Source organism: Balaenoptera borealis (genome assembly GCF_965194805.1).
Source record: "Balaenoptera borealis genome assembly, chromosome: X".
In the NCBI taxonomy this organism is placed as follows: Eukaryota; Metazoa; Chordata; class Mammalia; order Artiodactyla; family Balaenopteridae; genus Balaenoptera; species Balaenoptera borealis.
The window spans coordinates 16,592,611-16,608,112 of record NC_138881.1 but is presented as its reverse complement, the minus strand read 5'-3'; the positions used below and the strand labels follow the sequence as shown (position 1 = coordinate 16,608,112).

The 15,502-nt window shown below is 45.8% G+C and overlaps 1 protein-coding gene and 1 long non-coding RNA gene across 4 annotated transcripts in view; one reads left to right on the top strand and one right to left on the bottom strand.

The window, feature by feature from the left end:
- The window catches only part of LOC309620021, a 601,726-nt gene that overhangs the window by 149,410 nt on the left and 436,814 nt on the right, over positions 1 to 15,502 (bottom strand). The gene's annotated exons all lie outside the window — the stretch shown is intronic.
- MAP3K15 (mitogen-activated protein kinase kinase kinase 15) overlaps positions 133 to 15,502 on the top strand; it is a 148,157-nt gene continuing 132,787 nt past the window's right edge. For all 3 annotated transcript variants that reach the window (XM_082375481.1, XM_082375483.1, XM_082375480.1), the window contains exon 1: positions 133 to 675. In XM_082375481.1, the coding sequence (XP_082231607.1) occupies positions 315 to 675 (361 nt within the window). In that variant the 5' untranslated portion in view covers positions 133 to 314. The remainder of the gene's footprint in view (positions 676 to 15,502) is intronic.

Below are 15,502 nucleotides of genomic sequence, written 5' to 3'. Positions count from 1 at the left end.
GGCGCTGTCCGTGGGAGGCGGCAGGGGGCGCCCTGCGGGCTCCTGCCCCGCCGCCCTTCCCAGACCTTCCCCCGCCCTCCGCTCGCCCTGACGTCCCCAGCCCCCGCCCCTCCCTCCCGAGCCTTCAAAGGGCGCTCGGGGGCTGCGGGGCTGGAGCTTCTGCGTGCAGCCGAGGGGCGCCGCCGCCTGCACGTCGCGGGGCCACCGGCGGGCGCTGGGTCCCCCAGTTCCCTTCCCGCGTCGCAGGAGCAGGTGCCACAGCCGCCGGCCGCTCGCGCGGAGGTGGGACAAGGAAGGGCGCGCAGGGCCGCCACATGGAGAGCGGCGGCGGGGCTCCCCCGGCTGGGGCGCTCGGGGCGGCGGCCGAGTCCGCACAGTGCCCGCTGCCGCCGGGGGACGAGGGCGCGGCGGGGCCGGCGTGGCCGCTGGAGCCCGAGGGGGCGGCCGAGGGCGAGGGTGCTGGAGGCGAGGGCGGGGGCGGGCCGCGGCGGGCTCTGCGGGCAGTGTACGTGCGCGGCGAGAGCCCCCAGGGCGGCGCGGCCGGCGGCCCCGAGGAGGGGGCGCGGCGTTGCTTGCTGCGGGCCTGCGAGGCCGAGGGCGCCCACCTCACCTCCGTGCCCTTCGGGAAGCTCGACTTTGGGGAGACAGCCGTGCTCGACGCCTTCTACGACGCAGGTGAGGCGGGTGACCCCTTTCGCCCCCATCCCGCTCCTCCCAGTTTTCCTTATCTTCGCCCACGCCGCCGAAGCACCAGCTCCTCCTCCCCATCCTAGCACCGGCTGACTCTTTCGACAGGACCGCCCCACCTTTTGGGGAGGGGAGAGTAGGTAGCCTTGTACCCTTTTACAGATAAGAAAACAGAGGCCCCTTCAGTTTTCTTAAACATCAGATGATCCAAGAAACAGCCTATAACCCAGTCGAGGCTGAGTTCCCCGACCCCCGCTAGTTATTCAACTGTTACTTTCTCACTCCTGTGGGTCCCAACCCTGGCTACACGTTAGAATCACCTGGGGGAGCTTTTCAAACTCCTAATGCCCAGACTGTATCCCAGACCAATGACATGACAATCTGAGGCCTCAGGATTGTCGAATGCTTCCCACATGATTCCATTTTGCAGTCAAGAGTGGGTAATGGTCTATTACAGTGGGGGAGGGGGATGGGGGGAGGGGGCGTCTCTTAGAAATGCCCTGGTGTTCTTTTGCGCACTTAACACAGATTAACAGTGGGGCTGTGCTCTACTACCAGTTTGACAGATATATGTTATCCTGTAATGCACAAACATTCCCGGCTTCAGGATCTCTTCCGTTGCTGGAACGGGACCCTCAGCTCACTGTAGTAAGTGTGCCAGGAGAACCCAGCCTTAAATCAGTACTTTTGGTTGGCACGAGTTCCTCCAGGTGTGGAACAGATTGTTGCTTGGCTGTTTTCCTTACCAAACCTTTGGAAGCTATGTGACAAGCCTCTGGTACTTGGGTGATATTCACAAGCATTGTGAGACAGTAGTTCACCTGGGACACCCTGTGCCTTGGTTTCTCCACTGGTCAAACAGGAGTAACATGCCTGCCCTAACCCCAAAAGCTCGTGAGACGGTAAATGGCGCCGGCCACACCGTGCTGGTGAGATGGTAAGCTAGCTTTATTACCATCCATTCTTTGCCCGGATCTGTTTTCTGCAGAGCAAATCCTCCCCAGCTGGAAGGGGGGTGGGGTAGCGGGCTTGTTCAAACAAGTGGCTGCTGGGCCTTTGAAAACACTCCCCGGATGTTTCTGACCACTCAGAGTAGACTCTTCAGCGCAACATCTTTTTTAGAAAAGTTGTTCAGGAGCCCATTTCACCTGGAACCACTCGGTTTTCTCGACTTCTGTTCATTCTCTGCTGAAAATGGAGTTTGAACAGACTCTTCTCTGAATGGTTAAATGTCCATTTGGCCATTAGGCACAGCTGTAGCCTCCTGCCTGCTGGTGCCGACTCTGATAATTGGCGTGCAGTGGCTTTGCTTCTCTGGGGTGTGTGTGTGTGTAAAACAAGCCTTCATCTACTACCAGGACCCCTTCCTTCTGGTTGGGTGTGAAGGTTCATTCAGGCAGAAATCTTGGGCTTTCAATTCCAGAGCTACACGAAGAACGCATGGCCTTTTCTTGTTCTGGGTCCTGATTGCCTAGGATTTTCAGCTGCAGTATGTACCTCCTTTGGTTGACCTTGGCCTGGTCTTGAATAAATCATTTTTCAGTACATCATCATAACTAATAAGCTCTTTTCATAGGTTTGACAAACAAGATACGAAACTCCAAGAAGTCGGTTCATGGATTTAAACAGGCACTGCGCCCCCACCCCTGATCTCTGCCATTCACAGCTTTTTGGTGTCTCCGCCAAAAAGATATAAATCTGTCACTTTGGCTTTTTTGTAAAAGTGCTACAACCTTGCTCTCCAAGAACTATTGAACTGTCCCAGGTGTGTTTCGGGGGGGGGGGGCGGGGGAGGGGATCGTCGGTGTGAAATTTAAGCACTTCCTATCTCCTGTTGTCATGATAAGTCAAGGCTGGGTTGGATGGTGTTTTCCATCTCCTTGTGCAGTTTTATGTGGTCCTTTGTGGGTCTGAATAGGAGGTTATGTGTCACCAGTGCCTGGGTGATTTGATGGGCTGCAGGAGAGCCACCAACCCATGCAAGGGGGCACGCGGGCACTGCTGTGAAAGAAAACCGCCGTAAGCCATGAGGGCTGAGGAGCAGCTCATTGGCTTTTTTTTAAAAAAAAATTATGGTAAAATGTACGTAACATAAAATTTGCTGTTGAGACCATTCTTAAGTGTGGATTTCAGAGGCATTAAGTACTGTCGCACTGCTGTGCAGTCATCACCACTATCCACTTCCAGAACTTTTTCATCATCCCAAACAGAATCTCTGTACCCCTTAATAACTTGCCACTTCTCACTCCCCCAGCCCCTGGTACCCACTGTCCTACCGTCTGTCTCTATGAATTTGACTACTCTAGATGCCTCATATAAGTGGAATCATACAGTATTTGTCTTTCTGTGACTGGCTTCTTTCACTTAGCGTGATGTCTTAGGCTATGGTGAATAATGCTGTAATGACCATGGGTGGATAAATTTCTGTTCAAGTCTCTGCTTTCACATTTTTGGGTGTATACCTGGACGTGGAATTACTGGGTCAAACGGTATTCTGTGTTTAATTTTTTGAGGGACGTTCTTTTTACTTTTAGCAGAGGTGGGGTGCCTTTGGCCCATAGAAGGTCCTGGTTTTTTGTTTGTTTCTTTTGGGGTTTTTTTTTTTTTTTTTTTTTTTTTTTTTTTTTAACATCCAGCATCCATCCTCACAGATGAGAGTCTCGAATTCAGTAAAGCTATCAAATTCAGCAAGTGAGGGTCAATCACTCGGTTACTTCTAGGATTTGGAGAACAAAACATCTCTTTTTTTTGTTTTTTTAGAGGAAACCGCCTCTTCTGGATATGCCTTGGCGCCTTTTGTTGAGGTGCCCATTTCTCTACTTGAACAGAATTCATAGTCACGACTTTAGCTGGTGCACTGTGTGTGTTGGGTGTGTTTGCACAGAGCAGCCTCTTCTGCTTCCTCAGGTGCATGCTGTGTCTCCCTCCTGGAGGGTCTCAGTGCTTGTGAATGTATGGAAAACTCGGACATCCTACAGGAAGGAAACCTGGGTAACTCTGTCTCATGCTTTCCCAAACATTTTGACCACAGAAACTATTCTCCCAGGATGCTGTAGTTGAATACACTTATTGTGGTTATTGAGTTAGCTATTAACTGCTCCAATGACAAGAACAGCCCCTTTGATCAGGCCCTGGGGCTCAGGTGAGCTTCCCATACCTGATGTGCCTCGCTCTGCCTGCCCTCCCTCCTCTCTGAACCGCATGTACATGCTACTTTCCTGACTCGGGGGCCCTGCTTCTGATTTTTTTCTTCAGCTATGTTCACAGTGATTTTAAACGTTGGGAGGTATTGCCACCTGCAACAGGAAATCCTTGCATTTCCTGAACATTGATTAAAAGACCAAGACATCAGTCTCCAGGTTAGTTATTTGACTTTGCTCTGTCCTGAAGATTCCCCTTTTCTGGCAAGAGTCATTTGGAGGATACGAAGTGTGGCAGAGGTGGCTAGGTGGTCAGGAGACCGATGCTCCTAGTTGTTGCTGGGAAGCAGGGACTACGTTTTCCAGCACCCTTTGAGTCTGTGTGGGCCATATAACTAGTTCTGGCCAGTGAAATGTGAGTATTAGTGATGTCTATCACTTTGGGCCAAGGCGTTGGCATATCTGTAGATCTTCTAATACTCTCTAATCCCTTTCTGTGGTCTCCGTGGGGCCCTTGGAGGCTGGCTGTAGAAGATGGCAGTGGCACATGATGGAAGGTACCTGGATCCCTGAACCACTCTTTTGAGGATAGCTGTTGGACCAGGATCATCCACTTTGGATTTTGCATAAGCAAGAGAGAAGCTTTTATTGAGTCAGGCTCCTAAGGCTTGGGGGTGGTTTTTATAGTGGTAAGAGAGTGCAACTTGGGTTATGAAAATATAGCCCAACTGCTAGCAAGTTGTCTCCTAGGGCATGCCTTTCCAAGAGAAAGTCAGGTCCTGTATCATCTCATGTAATGGACTGTCATTGGTAATAATATATGCCAATCGTGGGGCCCCTCACTATGCTGCTGTGGGCCAAGAAAATGGAATGGAAATGCTTGGGCCATCAGGTTCATACCAGCCATGGGAGGAGACATTCTAGCTTCTTCCCTGGTTTCACTGGTTTTGGAGGCTAGGTAATTTTTTCCTTTTGTATTAAATGATACTGGAGTGATTCTGTTAGTTTTTATCCAACAGTAATATTGGGATTTTTGCAACAAAAAAGGATATATAATGGTTTAAAATAAGGCCAGCTCTAGTTCCATTCTCTGCCCTTCATGTGGGTTGTGTCTCGCTTCACCTTCTAAGATGTTATTCATGGATTCTTCGTTCGCTTGATGCGTTGTGTGGCATAGAGCGTGCCCACCAGGCTTCCGTAGAGTCTGCCACGTTGCCTAATCTCCTTTGCAGTTAGCTGGGGTTCTTTGGACGAGTGCTGGCCAATGAAATGTGAGCAGCATCAACAAGTGTCACTTTGAAAGCGACTGAGAGTTAGATGATACGCCGCCTCCATCTCTCTTTGCCTCTGTCATGGCAAACTTGAAGGTTGTGTGTTCAAGATGGCAGTTAAGCCCCTGAAATTTGGGGGATTTGTCTGATGTGGCAGCATAACCTAGCTCATTCTGACTAATACAGCTTGCTGTGCATTCTGCTAGAAATGCCTGAATGTATCTCTCAGCTGACTTTAATGGGCTTAATCCACAGGTGCATTGGCTCCTGCTTAAGAAAGAGACTTAGCCACTGGACCACCAGGGAAGACCCTAAGACTCCACACTCCCAATGCAGGGGGACCAGGTTCAATCCCTGGTCAGGGAACTAGATCCTGCAGGCTACAACTAAAAAGGTTCCGCATGCCGCAACTAAGACCCGGCGCAGCCCAATAAATAAATAAATATTTTTTTAAAAAAGAGAGAGAGGGAGAGAGAGACTTAAAGATGCCTTAAGACTTCTAATAATTTGGTGCATACTCTTTCCTCACCATTCTGGAAAATGCATGAAGTTCCAAGGAAGACAGTCCTGTGGACACATGGCTGTGGTGGTTGTAGAATGCACGTTTTGTGTGCCATCTATATACATGGTCGGGAGACTGGCCAAATCTATCAGTATTTCCAGCAGAATGTAAGGGCAATAGTTAGACATTGCCTTCCCTTATGTAAGTAAACTTTGGTGAGTGAAATCATCAATTTAGCAGCTCAAGTCAGAAACCCAGGAGTCGTTCTTGACTCCACACTCTCCCTCATTGCCAAATCCAGCCTGTTGCTTCCAGATGGTTCTCAAACCTGCTTCCCTTCTCTCTACCAGGGAAGTTTGCTTCTGTCATGGCAAACTTGAAGGTTGTGTGTTCAAGATGGCAGTTAAGCCCCTGAAATTTGGGGGATTTGTCTGATGTGGCAGCACAGCCTAGCTCGTCCTGACTAATACAGCTTGCTGTGCATTCTGCTAGAAATGCCTGCCACCCTCTTGGTCCAAGCATTGGCTTCTCTCCTCCAGCTCACTGTCAGCAGCTTGGTAACTGGTCTTTCAAGGTTGGGCCAATCTCGGTGCACTCCAGTCCATGTCATCTGCTTAGAAGCCACCGTATGCTGGCACCCTCTGCCACCTGGCAGTCCTCCTCTGCCCAAAGCTCCTTCAGCCTTCACATCTCAGGTCTTCAAGGAAGCCTTCACGAACTTCTCCCACCCCCTCGTCAGTTGTACGCACACTGTGGTTTTCTTTCCTAGCAAGTAACACAATTGTGATTAAATAATTATTGATTTAACGATTGATCTTCTGCCAGTGAACTCTTCGATGGCAGGGAGCCAGATGCAGTTTTCTTTGCTACCCTTTGAGTGTTTCCTAGGAATATGTATCCAGCTCCTTTTTAGAATAACTCTCAGTGGACACAGATGACACTTGGTTTCTCCTGTCGAGATGAAGCAAAATTTGTTGGGGACCCTCAAAAGGAAATCAGAATGTGGTTTCCTCTAGAAACCAAGTTGAAAATGGTGGCCAGGCATAGTGCGATTGTGATTTTATTAAACAATAAGATACATCCTAACGACACATTTCTGGGTGGTACATATCTAATAGAAGAGACTAGAAGAACTCACACCGGACACACTGGAATGGAAACAGTGGTTTGGATTGTGTGCTGGGCAGACTGGTTCTTGTTGTTTGTCCACATGTTCTATAATGTTTATTTTCTATGATACAAATGTGATTTTATTTCAAGCAAGTGCGGTAGGAGATTAAAGATGGGGCTGTAAATCAGAAGCCTTCTCCCACTCTTCCTGTCTCCCTGCCGGCCGGCTCAGGCCCAGGCAACAATGACTGTACACCCAGGGGCCCGTGCACACGAGCCCCTGGCCGGACCTCAGCTGTCCTCTGCTGCACGTGGCTGCTGGCTTGCCCAGAGGGGCCCTTCCCTGAGCCTCCTTCCTTTTGAACCACTTTTACTGCTACTGACTCAGCATTGAGCCTGGAACTTTCCTCAACTCTTAGTCACGTGAACTTGCTGATGAGAGAAGCATTGCACCTGTAGCATTGAATTGAGGCATTGCTGTTGGAGCCTTGAGTGCATAGAGTGGGTAGATAGATATTTGTGGACTGGCCCGCTGCATTACTGGCTGTATATTATTTGTTATGCGGGAAAATGTATGTTCAGTTCCCAACCATCAACTTACAGATGTATTTTGGGAATACAAGCCATAAACTATCTTTTAAAGCCTTCTAAGTATCAGGCTTTGAGATAGGTGCCATTTAAATCCCGATCAGACAGTGTAGGCGGGAGAGGACTGAACTCTTGAAAAGCAAGCTGGAAAACTTCCTGTTTCCCAGTCCCTTGAACAGGTTTTGAGCTATTGGGTGTGACAGGGCTTGGCAAAAATGCCTGGCGGTTATAGGGGCTTGGTTGGTGGTGGGGAGTTGTAGAGCAGAAAGGAGTCAAGCGGCAGACCTTGGCAGGAAGCAGAGTTCACTCAGGAGTTGGGGCTGCGGGAGGGCAGCCCAGGGGCCAGGCAGAACTGGACACGGAGGGGCAGGGGGAGAGTGGGAGCATTCAACGTAGATGATTCTTCTCTTCAATTTTTTTATTATGGAAAATTTCAAGCATGTGCATTACGCAGCTTCAACAATTATTAACATTCTGCCATCTTTATTTCTTCTTGACCTCTACCCGCTCCCCACCCCGTACTTGATTATACTTTTCAACATTGTTAGTGTAAAAATGTATATACATTGAAGTGCAACAAATCTTAGTTGTACAACTTTGAGAAACGACTAAACCTAGGTAAGCAAATCCTATCACAATATAGTTTCCATCTGCCCAGAAAGTTCCCTTATGACCCCTCCCACTCATTCCCCTTTCCACTCCCATTCCTGGCCCCGGGCGATGACTCTTAGGCTGTCACTTTAGATTAGATTTGCCTTTTCTAGAGTTTTGTGTAAATGGACTCAGACAGTGTGTACTCTTCAGTGTCTGGCTTCCTTCACTCAGCGTGACTTTTTTGAGATTCATCCGTACTGTTGCTGTTATCAGTAGCTTGTTCCTTTTTAATGCCAAGTACTATTCCATCGCATGAATATATCACAGGTGGTTTAGCCATTCTCCTGTTGAAGGACATTTGGGTTGTTCCCAGTTTGGGGCTATTATAAATAAAGCTACTGTGAACATTTGTATGTAGGTCTTTTTGATGGCAAATGTTCTTTATTCCTCTCGAGTAAATACCTAGGAGTGGAATGGCTGGATCAAAGGGTAGGTGTATGTTAAATTATTTAAGAAATTTCCAAATTTTTTTCAAAGTGGTACCATCTTATATTCCTAGCACTGATGCGCAAGAGTTCCCGTGGCTTCTTGCACTCACCGCACTTTGTATTGCTGAGCTTTTCTATTTTGGCCCTGCTAGTTGGGGGGTGTGGTGGTTTCTCATTATGGTTTTAAGTCACCTTTCCCTGATGATCAGTGATGTCGAGCACCTTTTCATGTGCTGTTCAGCCATGCAGGCATCTTCCTCTGTGAGATGTCTGTTCAAGCCATTTACCCGTTTAGTTGGGTTGTCAGCTTATTATTGAATTAGGAGAGTTCTTTATGTATTCCGGATTCAAGTGCTTTGTCGGAAGTATACTTTGTGAACATTTGATCCCAGACTGTGGCTTGCTTATTCATCTACTTGTGACATTTGGTGAGCAGAAAATTTTAACTTTGATTAAATCTAATTTAGGCTCTTTTCCTGTTAAGTTTGCCTTCTGTGTCCTGTCTAAGAAATCTGTGCCTACGTCCAGGTTGTGGTTTTGCAGCTCCTCTTCTACGTGTTCTTCTGAAAGATTTATAGTTTTAGCTTTTACATTGAGGGCTGTGATTCATCTCAAATTCAGTTTGACACAGGTGACTTTGGATAAACCAAGCCTGACACCTTGCTTCAAACATCTGGGAGATGGGTCTTGCCCCAGGATGAGTATTCCAGGGACTTGGAGTCTAGCTGGCAGGACCATGGCTGCCTCTCTTTCATCTCACCATCCAGGAACGTATATGAAAGGCAGGTTGTCCTTTAGGCAAATTGCCTTTCTGCCTTCTGGAGTAAAAACTGACAAAACAGATCCGTGATGAAACTTTACCAACATGTGTTCCATCATTGTGTCCCACTGCGCCCAGCAATACGAGTGGCAGAGGGGAAAGGACACTGGCTCTACGGATCAGGTTTTAATTTCTGCCCTGTCATTTATAGGCTGTGTGACCCTGGATAACTTACTTAACATCTCTGACCCCCATTTTAAAAACCTCTAGGTAGAGATTCAAGCAAGTGCCCTGAACTTAGTAAGTGCGCAGTAAATGTCAGTCCCCCATGTCTTTGCCTTCCTCTTGCTCCCAGCAGTAAACACTCCAGAACCTCAGTATGGAAGGAAATGTGCTCTGTGAAATAGTAAAGACTGGGGGCTCAGATCCTTTGGACGATCATCATGTTGTAGGGTCGTGTTATAGTTCTGCAGTTGGTAAAAAAAAAAATTTTTTTCCCCTAAGTTTTGAGGTTGGAGATCCATGCTAACTCCATTCCTGGTCCTGTGCTGCAGAAAGGAGGTGAGGAGAAGGCACAAAACCCCGCTTTGTGATGAGCTCTTGATTTTTTCTTTTTATTGAGGTATAGCATATATACAGGAAAGGGTACAGTCTTGTGTACTGCTCTGTGACTTTTCACAAACTGTACACACCGTGTAACCCAGCACCTGGATCAAAAAAGACAAGTGAATGCCGACAGCCCTCAGAGTATGATCGCTTCTGTTTGCCAGCCTGGCCAGGAGTAACAACTATCTGTCTCTAGAGATTTGTTTATTCATATAAATGGAATCATGTAATGCTGGTTCATTGTGACTGTCTTCTTTCACTTAATGTGTTTTCAAGATTCATCCATGTTGTGGCATATATCAGTACTTCATTACTTTTTTTTTTTTAATAGTAATCTTTTATTTATTTATTTATTTTTATATTTATTTTTGGCTGTGTTGGGTCTTCGTTTCTGTGCGAGGGCTTTCTCTAGTTGCGGCAAGCGGGGCCCACTCTTCATCGCAGTGCGCGGGCCTCTCACTATCGCGGCCTCTCTTGTTGCGGAGCACAGGCTCCAGACGCGCAGGCTCAGTAGTTGTGGCTCACGGGCCCAGTTGCTCCGCGGCATGTGGGATCTTCCCAGACCAGGGCTCGAACCCGTGTCCCCTGCATTGGCAGGCGGACTCTCAACCACTGCGCCACCAGGGAAGCCCCTTCATTACTTTTTTATTGCTGAATAGTATTTTGATGTATGGATACACCACATTGTATTTTTCCATCCTTCCGTTGATGGGGTTATTTCCAGTTTGAGCTGTTGTGAATAATGCTACAAGTTTTTGTGTGGACTTGTGTTTGCATTTCTCTTGGGTATACACCTAGCAGTGGGATTTCTGGGTCATATGGTAACTCTAATGTTCTTTTAAAAGTTCTTTATTGTGATAAAGAAACACATCATAAAATTTACCATCTTAACTGTTTCTAAGTGTGCCGTTCAGTAGTGTGGTACATTCATATTGTTATGTAACCAATCTCCAGAACTTTTTCGTCTTACAAAACGAGAACTCTGTACCCATTAAACCACGATTCCCCACTCTGCCCTTCCCCCAGCTACCAGTAACCACCATTCTACTTTCTGTCTCTGAGTTTGACTACTCTAGGTACGTTTTGTAAGTGGAATCGTACAGTGTTCTGGGTGTGTGTGTGGCTGGCTTTTTTCATTTAGCATAATGTCCTCAAAGTTCATCCATGTTGTAACATGTGTCAGAATTTCCTTCCTTTTTAAGGCTGAATAATATTCTGCTGTATGGATAGACCACATTTTGTTTATCCATTCATCCATTGATGGACACTTGGGTTGCATCCACCTTATATTTAACCTTTTGAGGAACTCCTTTCCAGAAAAATTTTCCAAAGCAGCTGCACCATTTTACATTCCCATCAGCAATGTGTGAGCATTCCAATTTCACCACATCCTCACCAACACTTGTTATTTTCTGTCTTTTTTTTTTTAAATTATAGCCATCCTAGTAGGTTTGAAGTGTTACCCCATTTTGGTTTTGATTTGAATTTCCTTGATGACTAAGGATGTTGAATGTCTTTTCATGTGTTTATTGACCATTTGTATATCTTTGCAGAAATGTCTCTTCAAATCCTTTGTCCTTTTTTTCACTTGGGCTATTTGACATCTTGTTGAGCTGTAAGAATCCTTTATATAATCTGGAGACATAATCCCTTGTCAGATATACGATTTGCAAATATTTTCTCCTGTTCGGTGATTTATCTTTTAACTTTCTTGATGCTGTTCTTTAACGCATGAGTTTTTAATTTTGAAGTCCAATTTATCTGTTTTTATCCCATCTGTGCTGTTTCCTCTAAGTTTTTTTAGTTTCTTATTTATCCTTGCAGTGTTTCTTTATGTCCGTTGTCAGCAAGCTACAACCTGCAAGCTGGCTGCCTTTATTTTGTAACTAAAGTTTTATTGGAACGCATCCATTCTCCTGTGGCCACTTTGGGGCTACAATGGGTGGAGACTGTGTGGCCCACAGAGCCGAAAATATGTACTATCTGGCATTCTTATTCTCCCTTTCTTACTCAAAAGGTACCAGACTAAATACAGTTTAGCCTGGACACCTTTCCAAATCAGAATATGGGAATCTTCCTTATTCCTTTTTATAGCTGAATAGTACTTTATTGGGTGGATGTATCATTGTTTATTCTACCAATACCTTTTTTACGGGTTACTTGGATGTATAGTTTTTTGCTACTAAGCTGCGATGAATAACTTCATACATGGGCCATTTAATACATGTATGGGTGTATTTGTGATTAGGTAGCCAAAAGTGGTATTTGTGAATTAAAGAATAAATGCACCTGTAATTTTGGTAAATAGTGTCAGATTCCTATCTGTGGGTTATACCGTTATCTTTCTTTACAGCCTCACTAACAAAATAGGTTGCCAGTATTTTAGACTCTTATTAACCTGATGGTTGAGGGATGATATCTAAATTAGTTTTAGTTTGTATTTCTCTTACTCTGAGCGAAGTTGAGCATATTTCCCTTTTTTTCTTAGTGCTATCTATCCATAACCCTCCCCCCTTTTTTCCTATTGGTTTATGGGTCTTTGAGAGAGGGTCTTGATTTCTAGGAGATCTTTCTTTTTTTAAAAAATAAATGTATTTATTTATTAATTTTTGGCTGCATTGGGTCTTCACTGCTGCGTGCGGGCTTTCTCTAGTTGTGGCGAGCGGGGGCTACCCTTCGTTGCAGTGCACGGGCCTCTCATTGCGGTGGCTTCTCTCGTTGCAGAGCACGGGCTCTAGAGCACAGGCTCAGTAGTTGTGGCACACGGGCTTAGTTGCTCCGCGGCATGTGGGATCTTCCCGGACCTGAGCTCAAACCTGTGTCCCCTGCATTGGCAGGCAGACTCCTAACCACTGTGCCACCAGGGAAGTCCCTAGGAGATCTTTCTGCATTTGGGCCTAAACCCTTTGTCTTTTTTCTGTTGTTCAGACTGGATCATTTCTATTGAACCATCTTTAAGTTCACTGACCCTCTGTCATCTCCATTCTTCTTGTGAGCCCCTCTAGTGAGTTTTTTCTTTTGCTTATTAAAATTTTCGTTCCTAAAATTTTCATTTGGCTCTTTAGTTGTTAAGACTTTCTATTTTTTCCATTCTTTTCAGGAGTGTTTACCCTCACTTCTTGGATAATTTTTATAATAACTGCTTTAAAGTCATTGTCAGATAATTCTCATGTCTGTGTCATCTTGTCATTGGAGTCTGTCGACTGTCTTTTCTCATGTGAGTTGAAATTTTCCTGCGTCTTTGAATGCCAAGTAATTTAGGAGCCTATCCTGAGCATTTTGAATATTATGTTATGAGATTCTGGCCCTTGTTTCTATCCTATGGAGTCTGTTGATATTTTTGCTTTAGCAGGCAGTCGGCCTAGTTGTTTCAAGCTGCCAAGGTCCGTTTCAGTTGTGGTGTCAGTTCTGATTTCAAAGCCCTTTTAGTGCTGTTCAGCTTTGTGCTTTCTGGTTTACTGGGGCTCCCTTTTCAGTCCTGTGGCCAGTTATTCCATTCGACCTCACACTTCCCACAACTGGGCCCATGTCTGAAGCCAGGCGTTCAGAAGGAGAAAAAAAAGCAATGGAGATTCACCGCCACCACCCTTGGGACAACAGCTCCTTCAATCAGAGCAAAAGATTCCCCTCTCGGAGTTCCAGGCACCTGTGGGCCCGCTCTGCCACTGACTGTCTCTGCTGTCACCACTGCGGGATTGCCGGGGGCCTGGGGGTACAAGAGGACAAGGAAGAGGAAGACAGCAGAGAATTTCCCTCACTCTCTCTGAGCATTAGGAGGCCCCTTTCCTGCCTTTTTTTTAGAGGGTTTCTCCTGCTGCTCTCTATGTCCTCACCTAACACCCAGTTCTGGGTTTCAGGCTGCCTTTAGGCCAGGCTGGGGGAGACTGGGGGTAAATGTGAAACTTGCTGTTGATCTGGTGGTTCTCTGAAATCTAGTCGTCTTCTCCAGGCTGCTTGCTACCACTTACTTTTCACACTCCTAAAATAGCTATTTCATCCACTCTCTAGTTTTTATAGCTACATTCATGGAGAGACAGGGTGGGATGTATTTATTCCATCTTACTTGGAACCAGAACTCAAACTTGTACCATTAAATTTTGAGGTGATTTTTTTCACGCAGCAGTAGTAACCAGAATATAATAAAATATCTCTGCATCTTATCAAGCTTACCAGTAAGCAAAAATAGCCTCAATGCCAGCTGCATTGTATCAGACCACTTCTGTCCATACCTGATACTCTGTGTGACTGTTAAGGTTGGGGGGCAAAAGAAATAGAATAAATGGAACAAAAGGAGATGGTTGACATGATAAAGGTGCTTGATTGGCCTCCAGTGTATCCCTCTGAATATGCTGGCTGTGAGCTGGGAGCAAAGACCATTTTGATGTTTAGAATGACCATTGGATTGTCGTTGGATCTCACAAGGCTAAAGTTTCAAGACTTGTTGGGTGGGTTCATTAAAAAACGTGTTCTCTGTCCTGAGAATGAAAACCTTGCATCCAAAATACTTGTCCTTGCTAAGTAATTTTTGTAAAGCCTGTGGCTAGCGAGGCATGCTTGATGCAGATCATAAGGTCTGCATATTCATTTTCCAAAGAACCACCTAAGAAAAAGGAAATGGGTACATGGGGGGAAAAAAGGAAATTAGAAGGGTTAAAGAGAAAGAAAAATGGCCCCATATCTAGCAACAAGTCACCACCATCACCACCACCAAATGAACTCAGTTGCCCTCCACAGGCTGTGGGGATGGACTCCACTTGGGAGGCTTAGAGCGCAGAATGGGTGAAAACTCAGCAAAAGGCCCGGCACCTAGTGATGACCTTGAAGGAGCAGTTGATTTTGTTAAAAAGAGGGCATTATTGTTGAAGTAGGTGTAAAAGCCAAGGGTCCTCTTGTGTTGACTGGCGGTCATTTTAATGAGACGATTAGAGAACGAATTAAGAAATTTCCTACAATTTTGCCACTGTAAACAGAAAAGCTCAGCAGTACCCTCATCACAGCTCGCAGTGTGCAGTAGCAGTACAGCAAGTTCTCCTCCTCTCTAAAGCTGCCCACATCTTGAAGGTGATGTATGACACAGAGCTTTTAGAAGAGGAGGTCATTAGCTGCTGGTTAGAAAAGCCTTTAAGAAATATGTTGCAAAAAGTTTGCCCAAGAGAGTCATGTCAAAGCAGCTCCCTTTATAAAAGAGTTGAAGGAAGCTGCCGAAGATGAAAGTATGAGGTAGTGTAGTCAAAGGCTCCCAGGGAACCCGGAGGCGAAACTGTGAAGTGTGACATCACGGATGATGATGACGATATTGTTACCATTTGAAGTGATGAATGCACCCTAGTTTGCAGTATAATGCTGCACATTTCTTTTTGTCTTGTTAGTTGGAAGAGCAACATATACGTGACTTAAATCATGCTATACCTTATATCACAAATATTTCACTGTGAGTGGTCTGAAATTAAGCCCAGTGAATCCATTCACCTCTGTGAGTAAACATAGTTTGCTTATATATGGCATCTTTCTTTTGAAAAAAACTGGTAAATGGACATATCTCAATCATACTTATAAAGTATAAAAATGATTTATTTTTAGGTCATTCTTACCAGAAAAGATACTAGAAAGCAAAATATGGGGGACCGGATACAGTTTACTGATGTCCCCACTCTTCCCCAACCCCACTCCCAGTTGAAACTTAATACTCCAAGCAACTAGTACCCATCCCACGTGGCACTTGGTAAGGATCTGCTGACTTCCTGACACGGAATTCG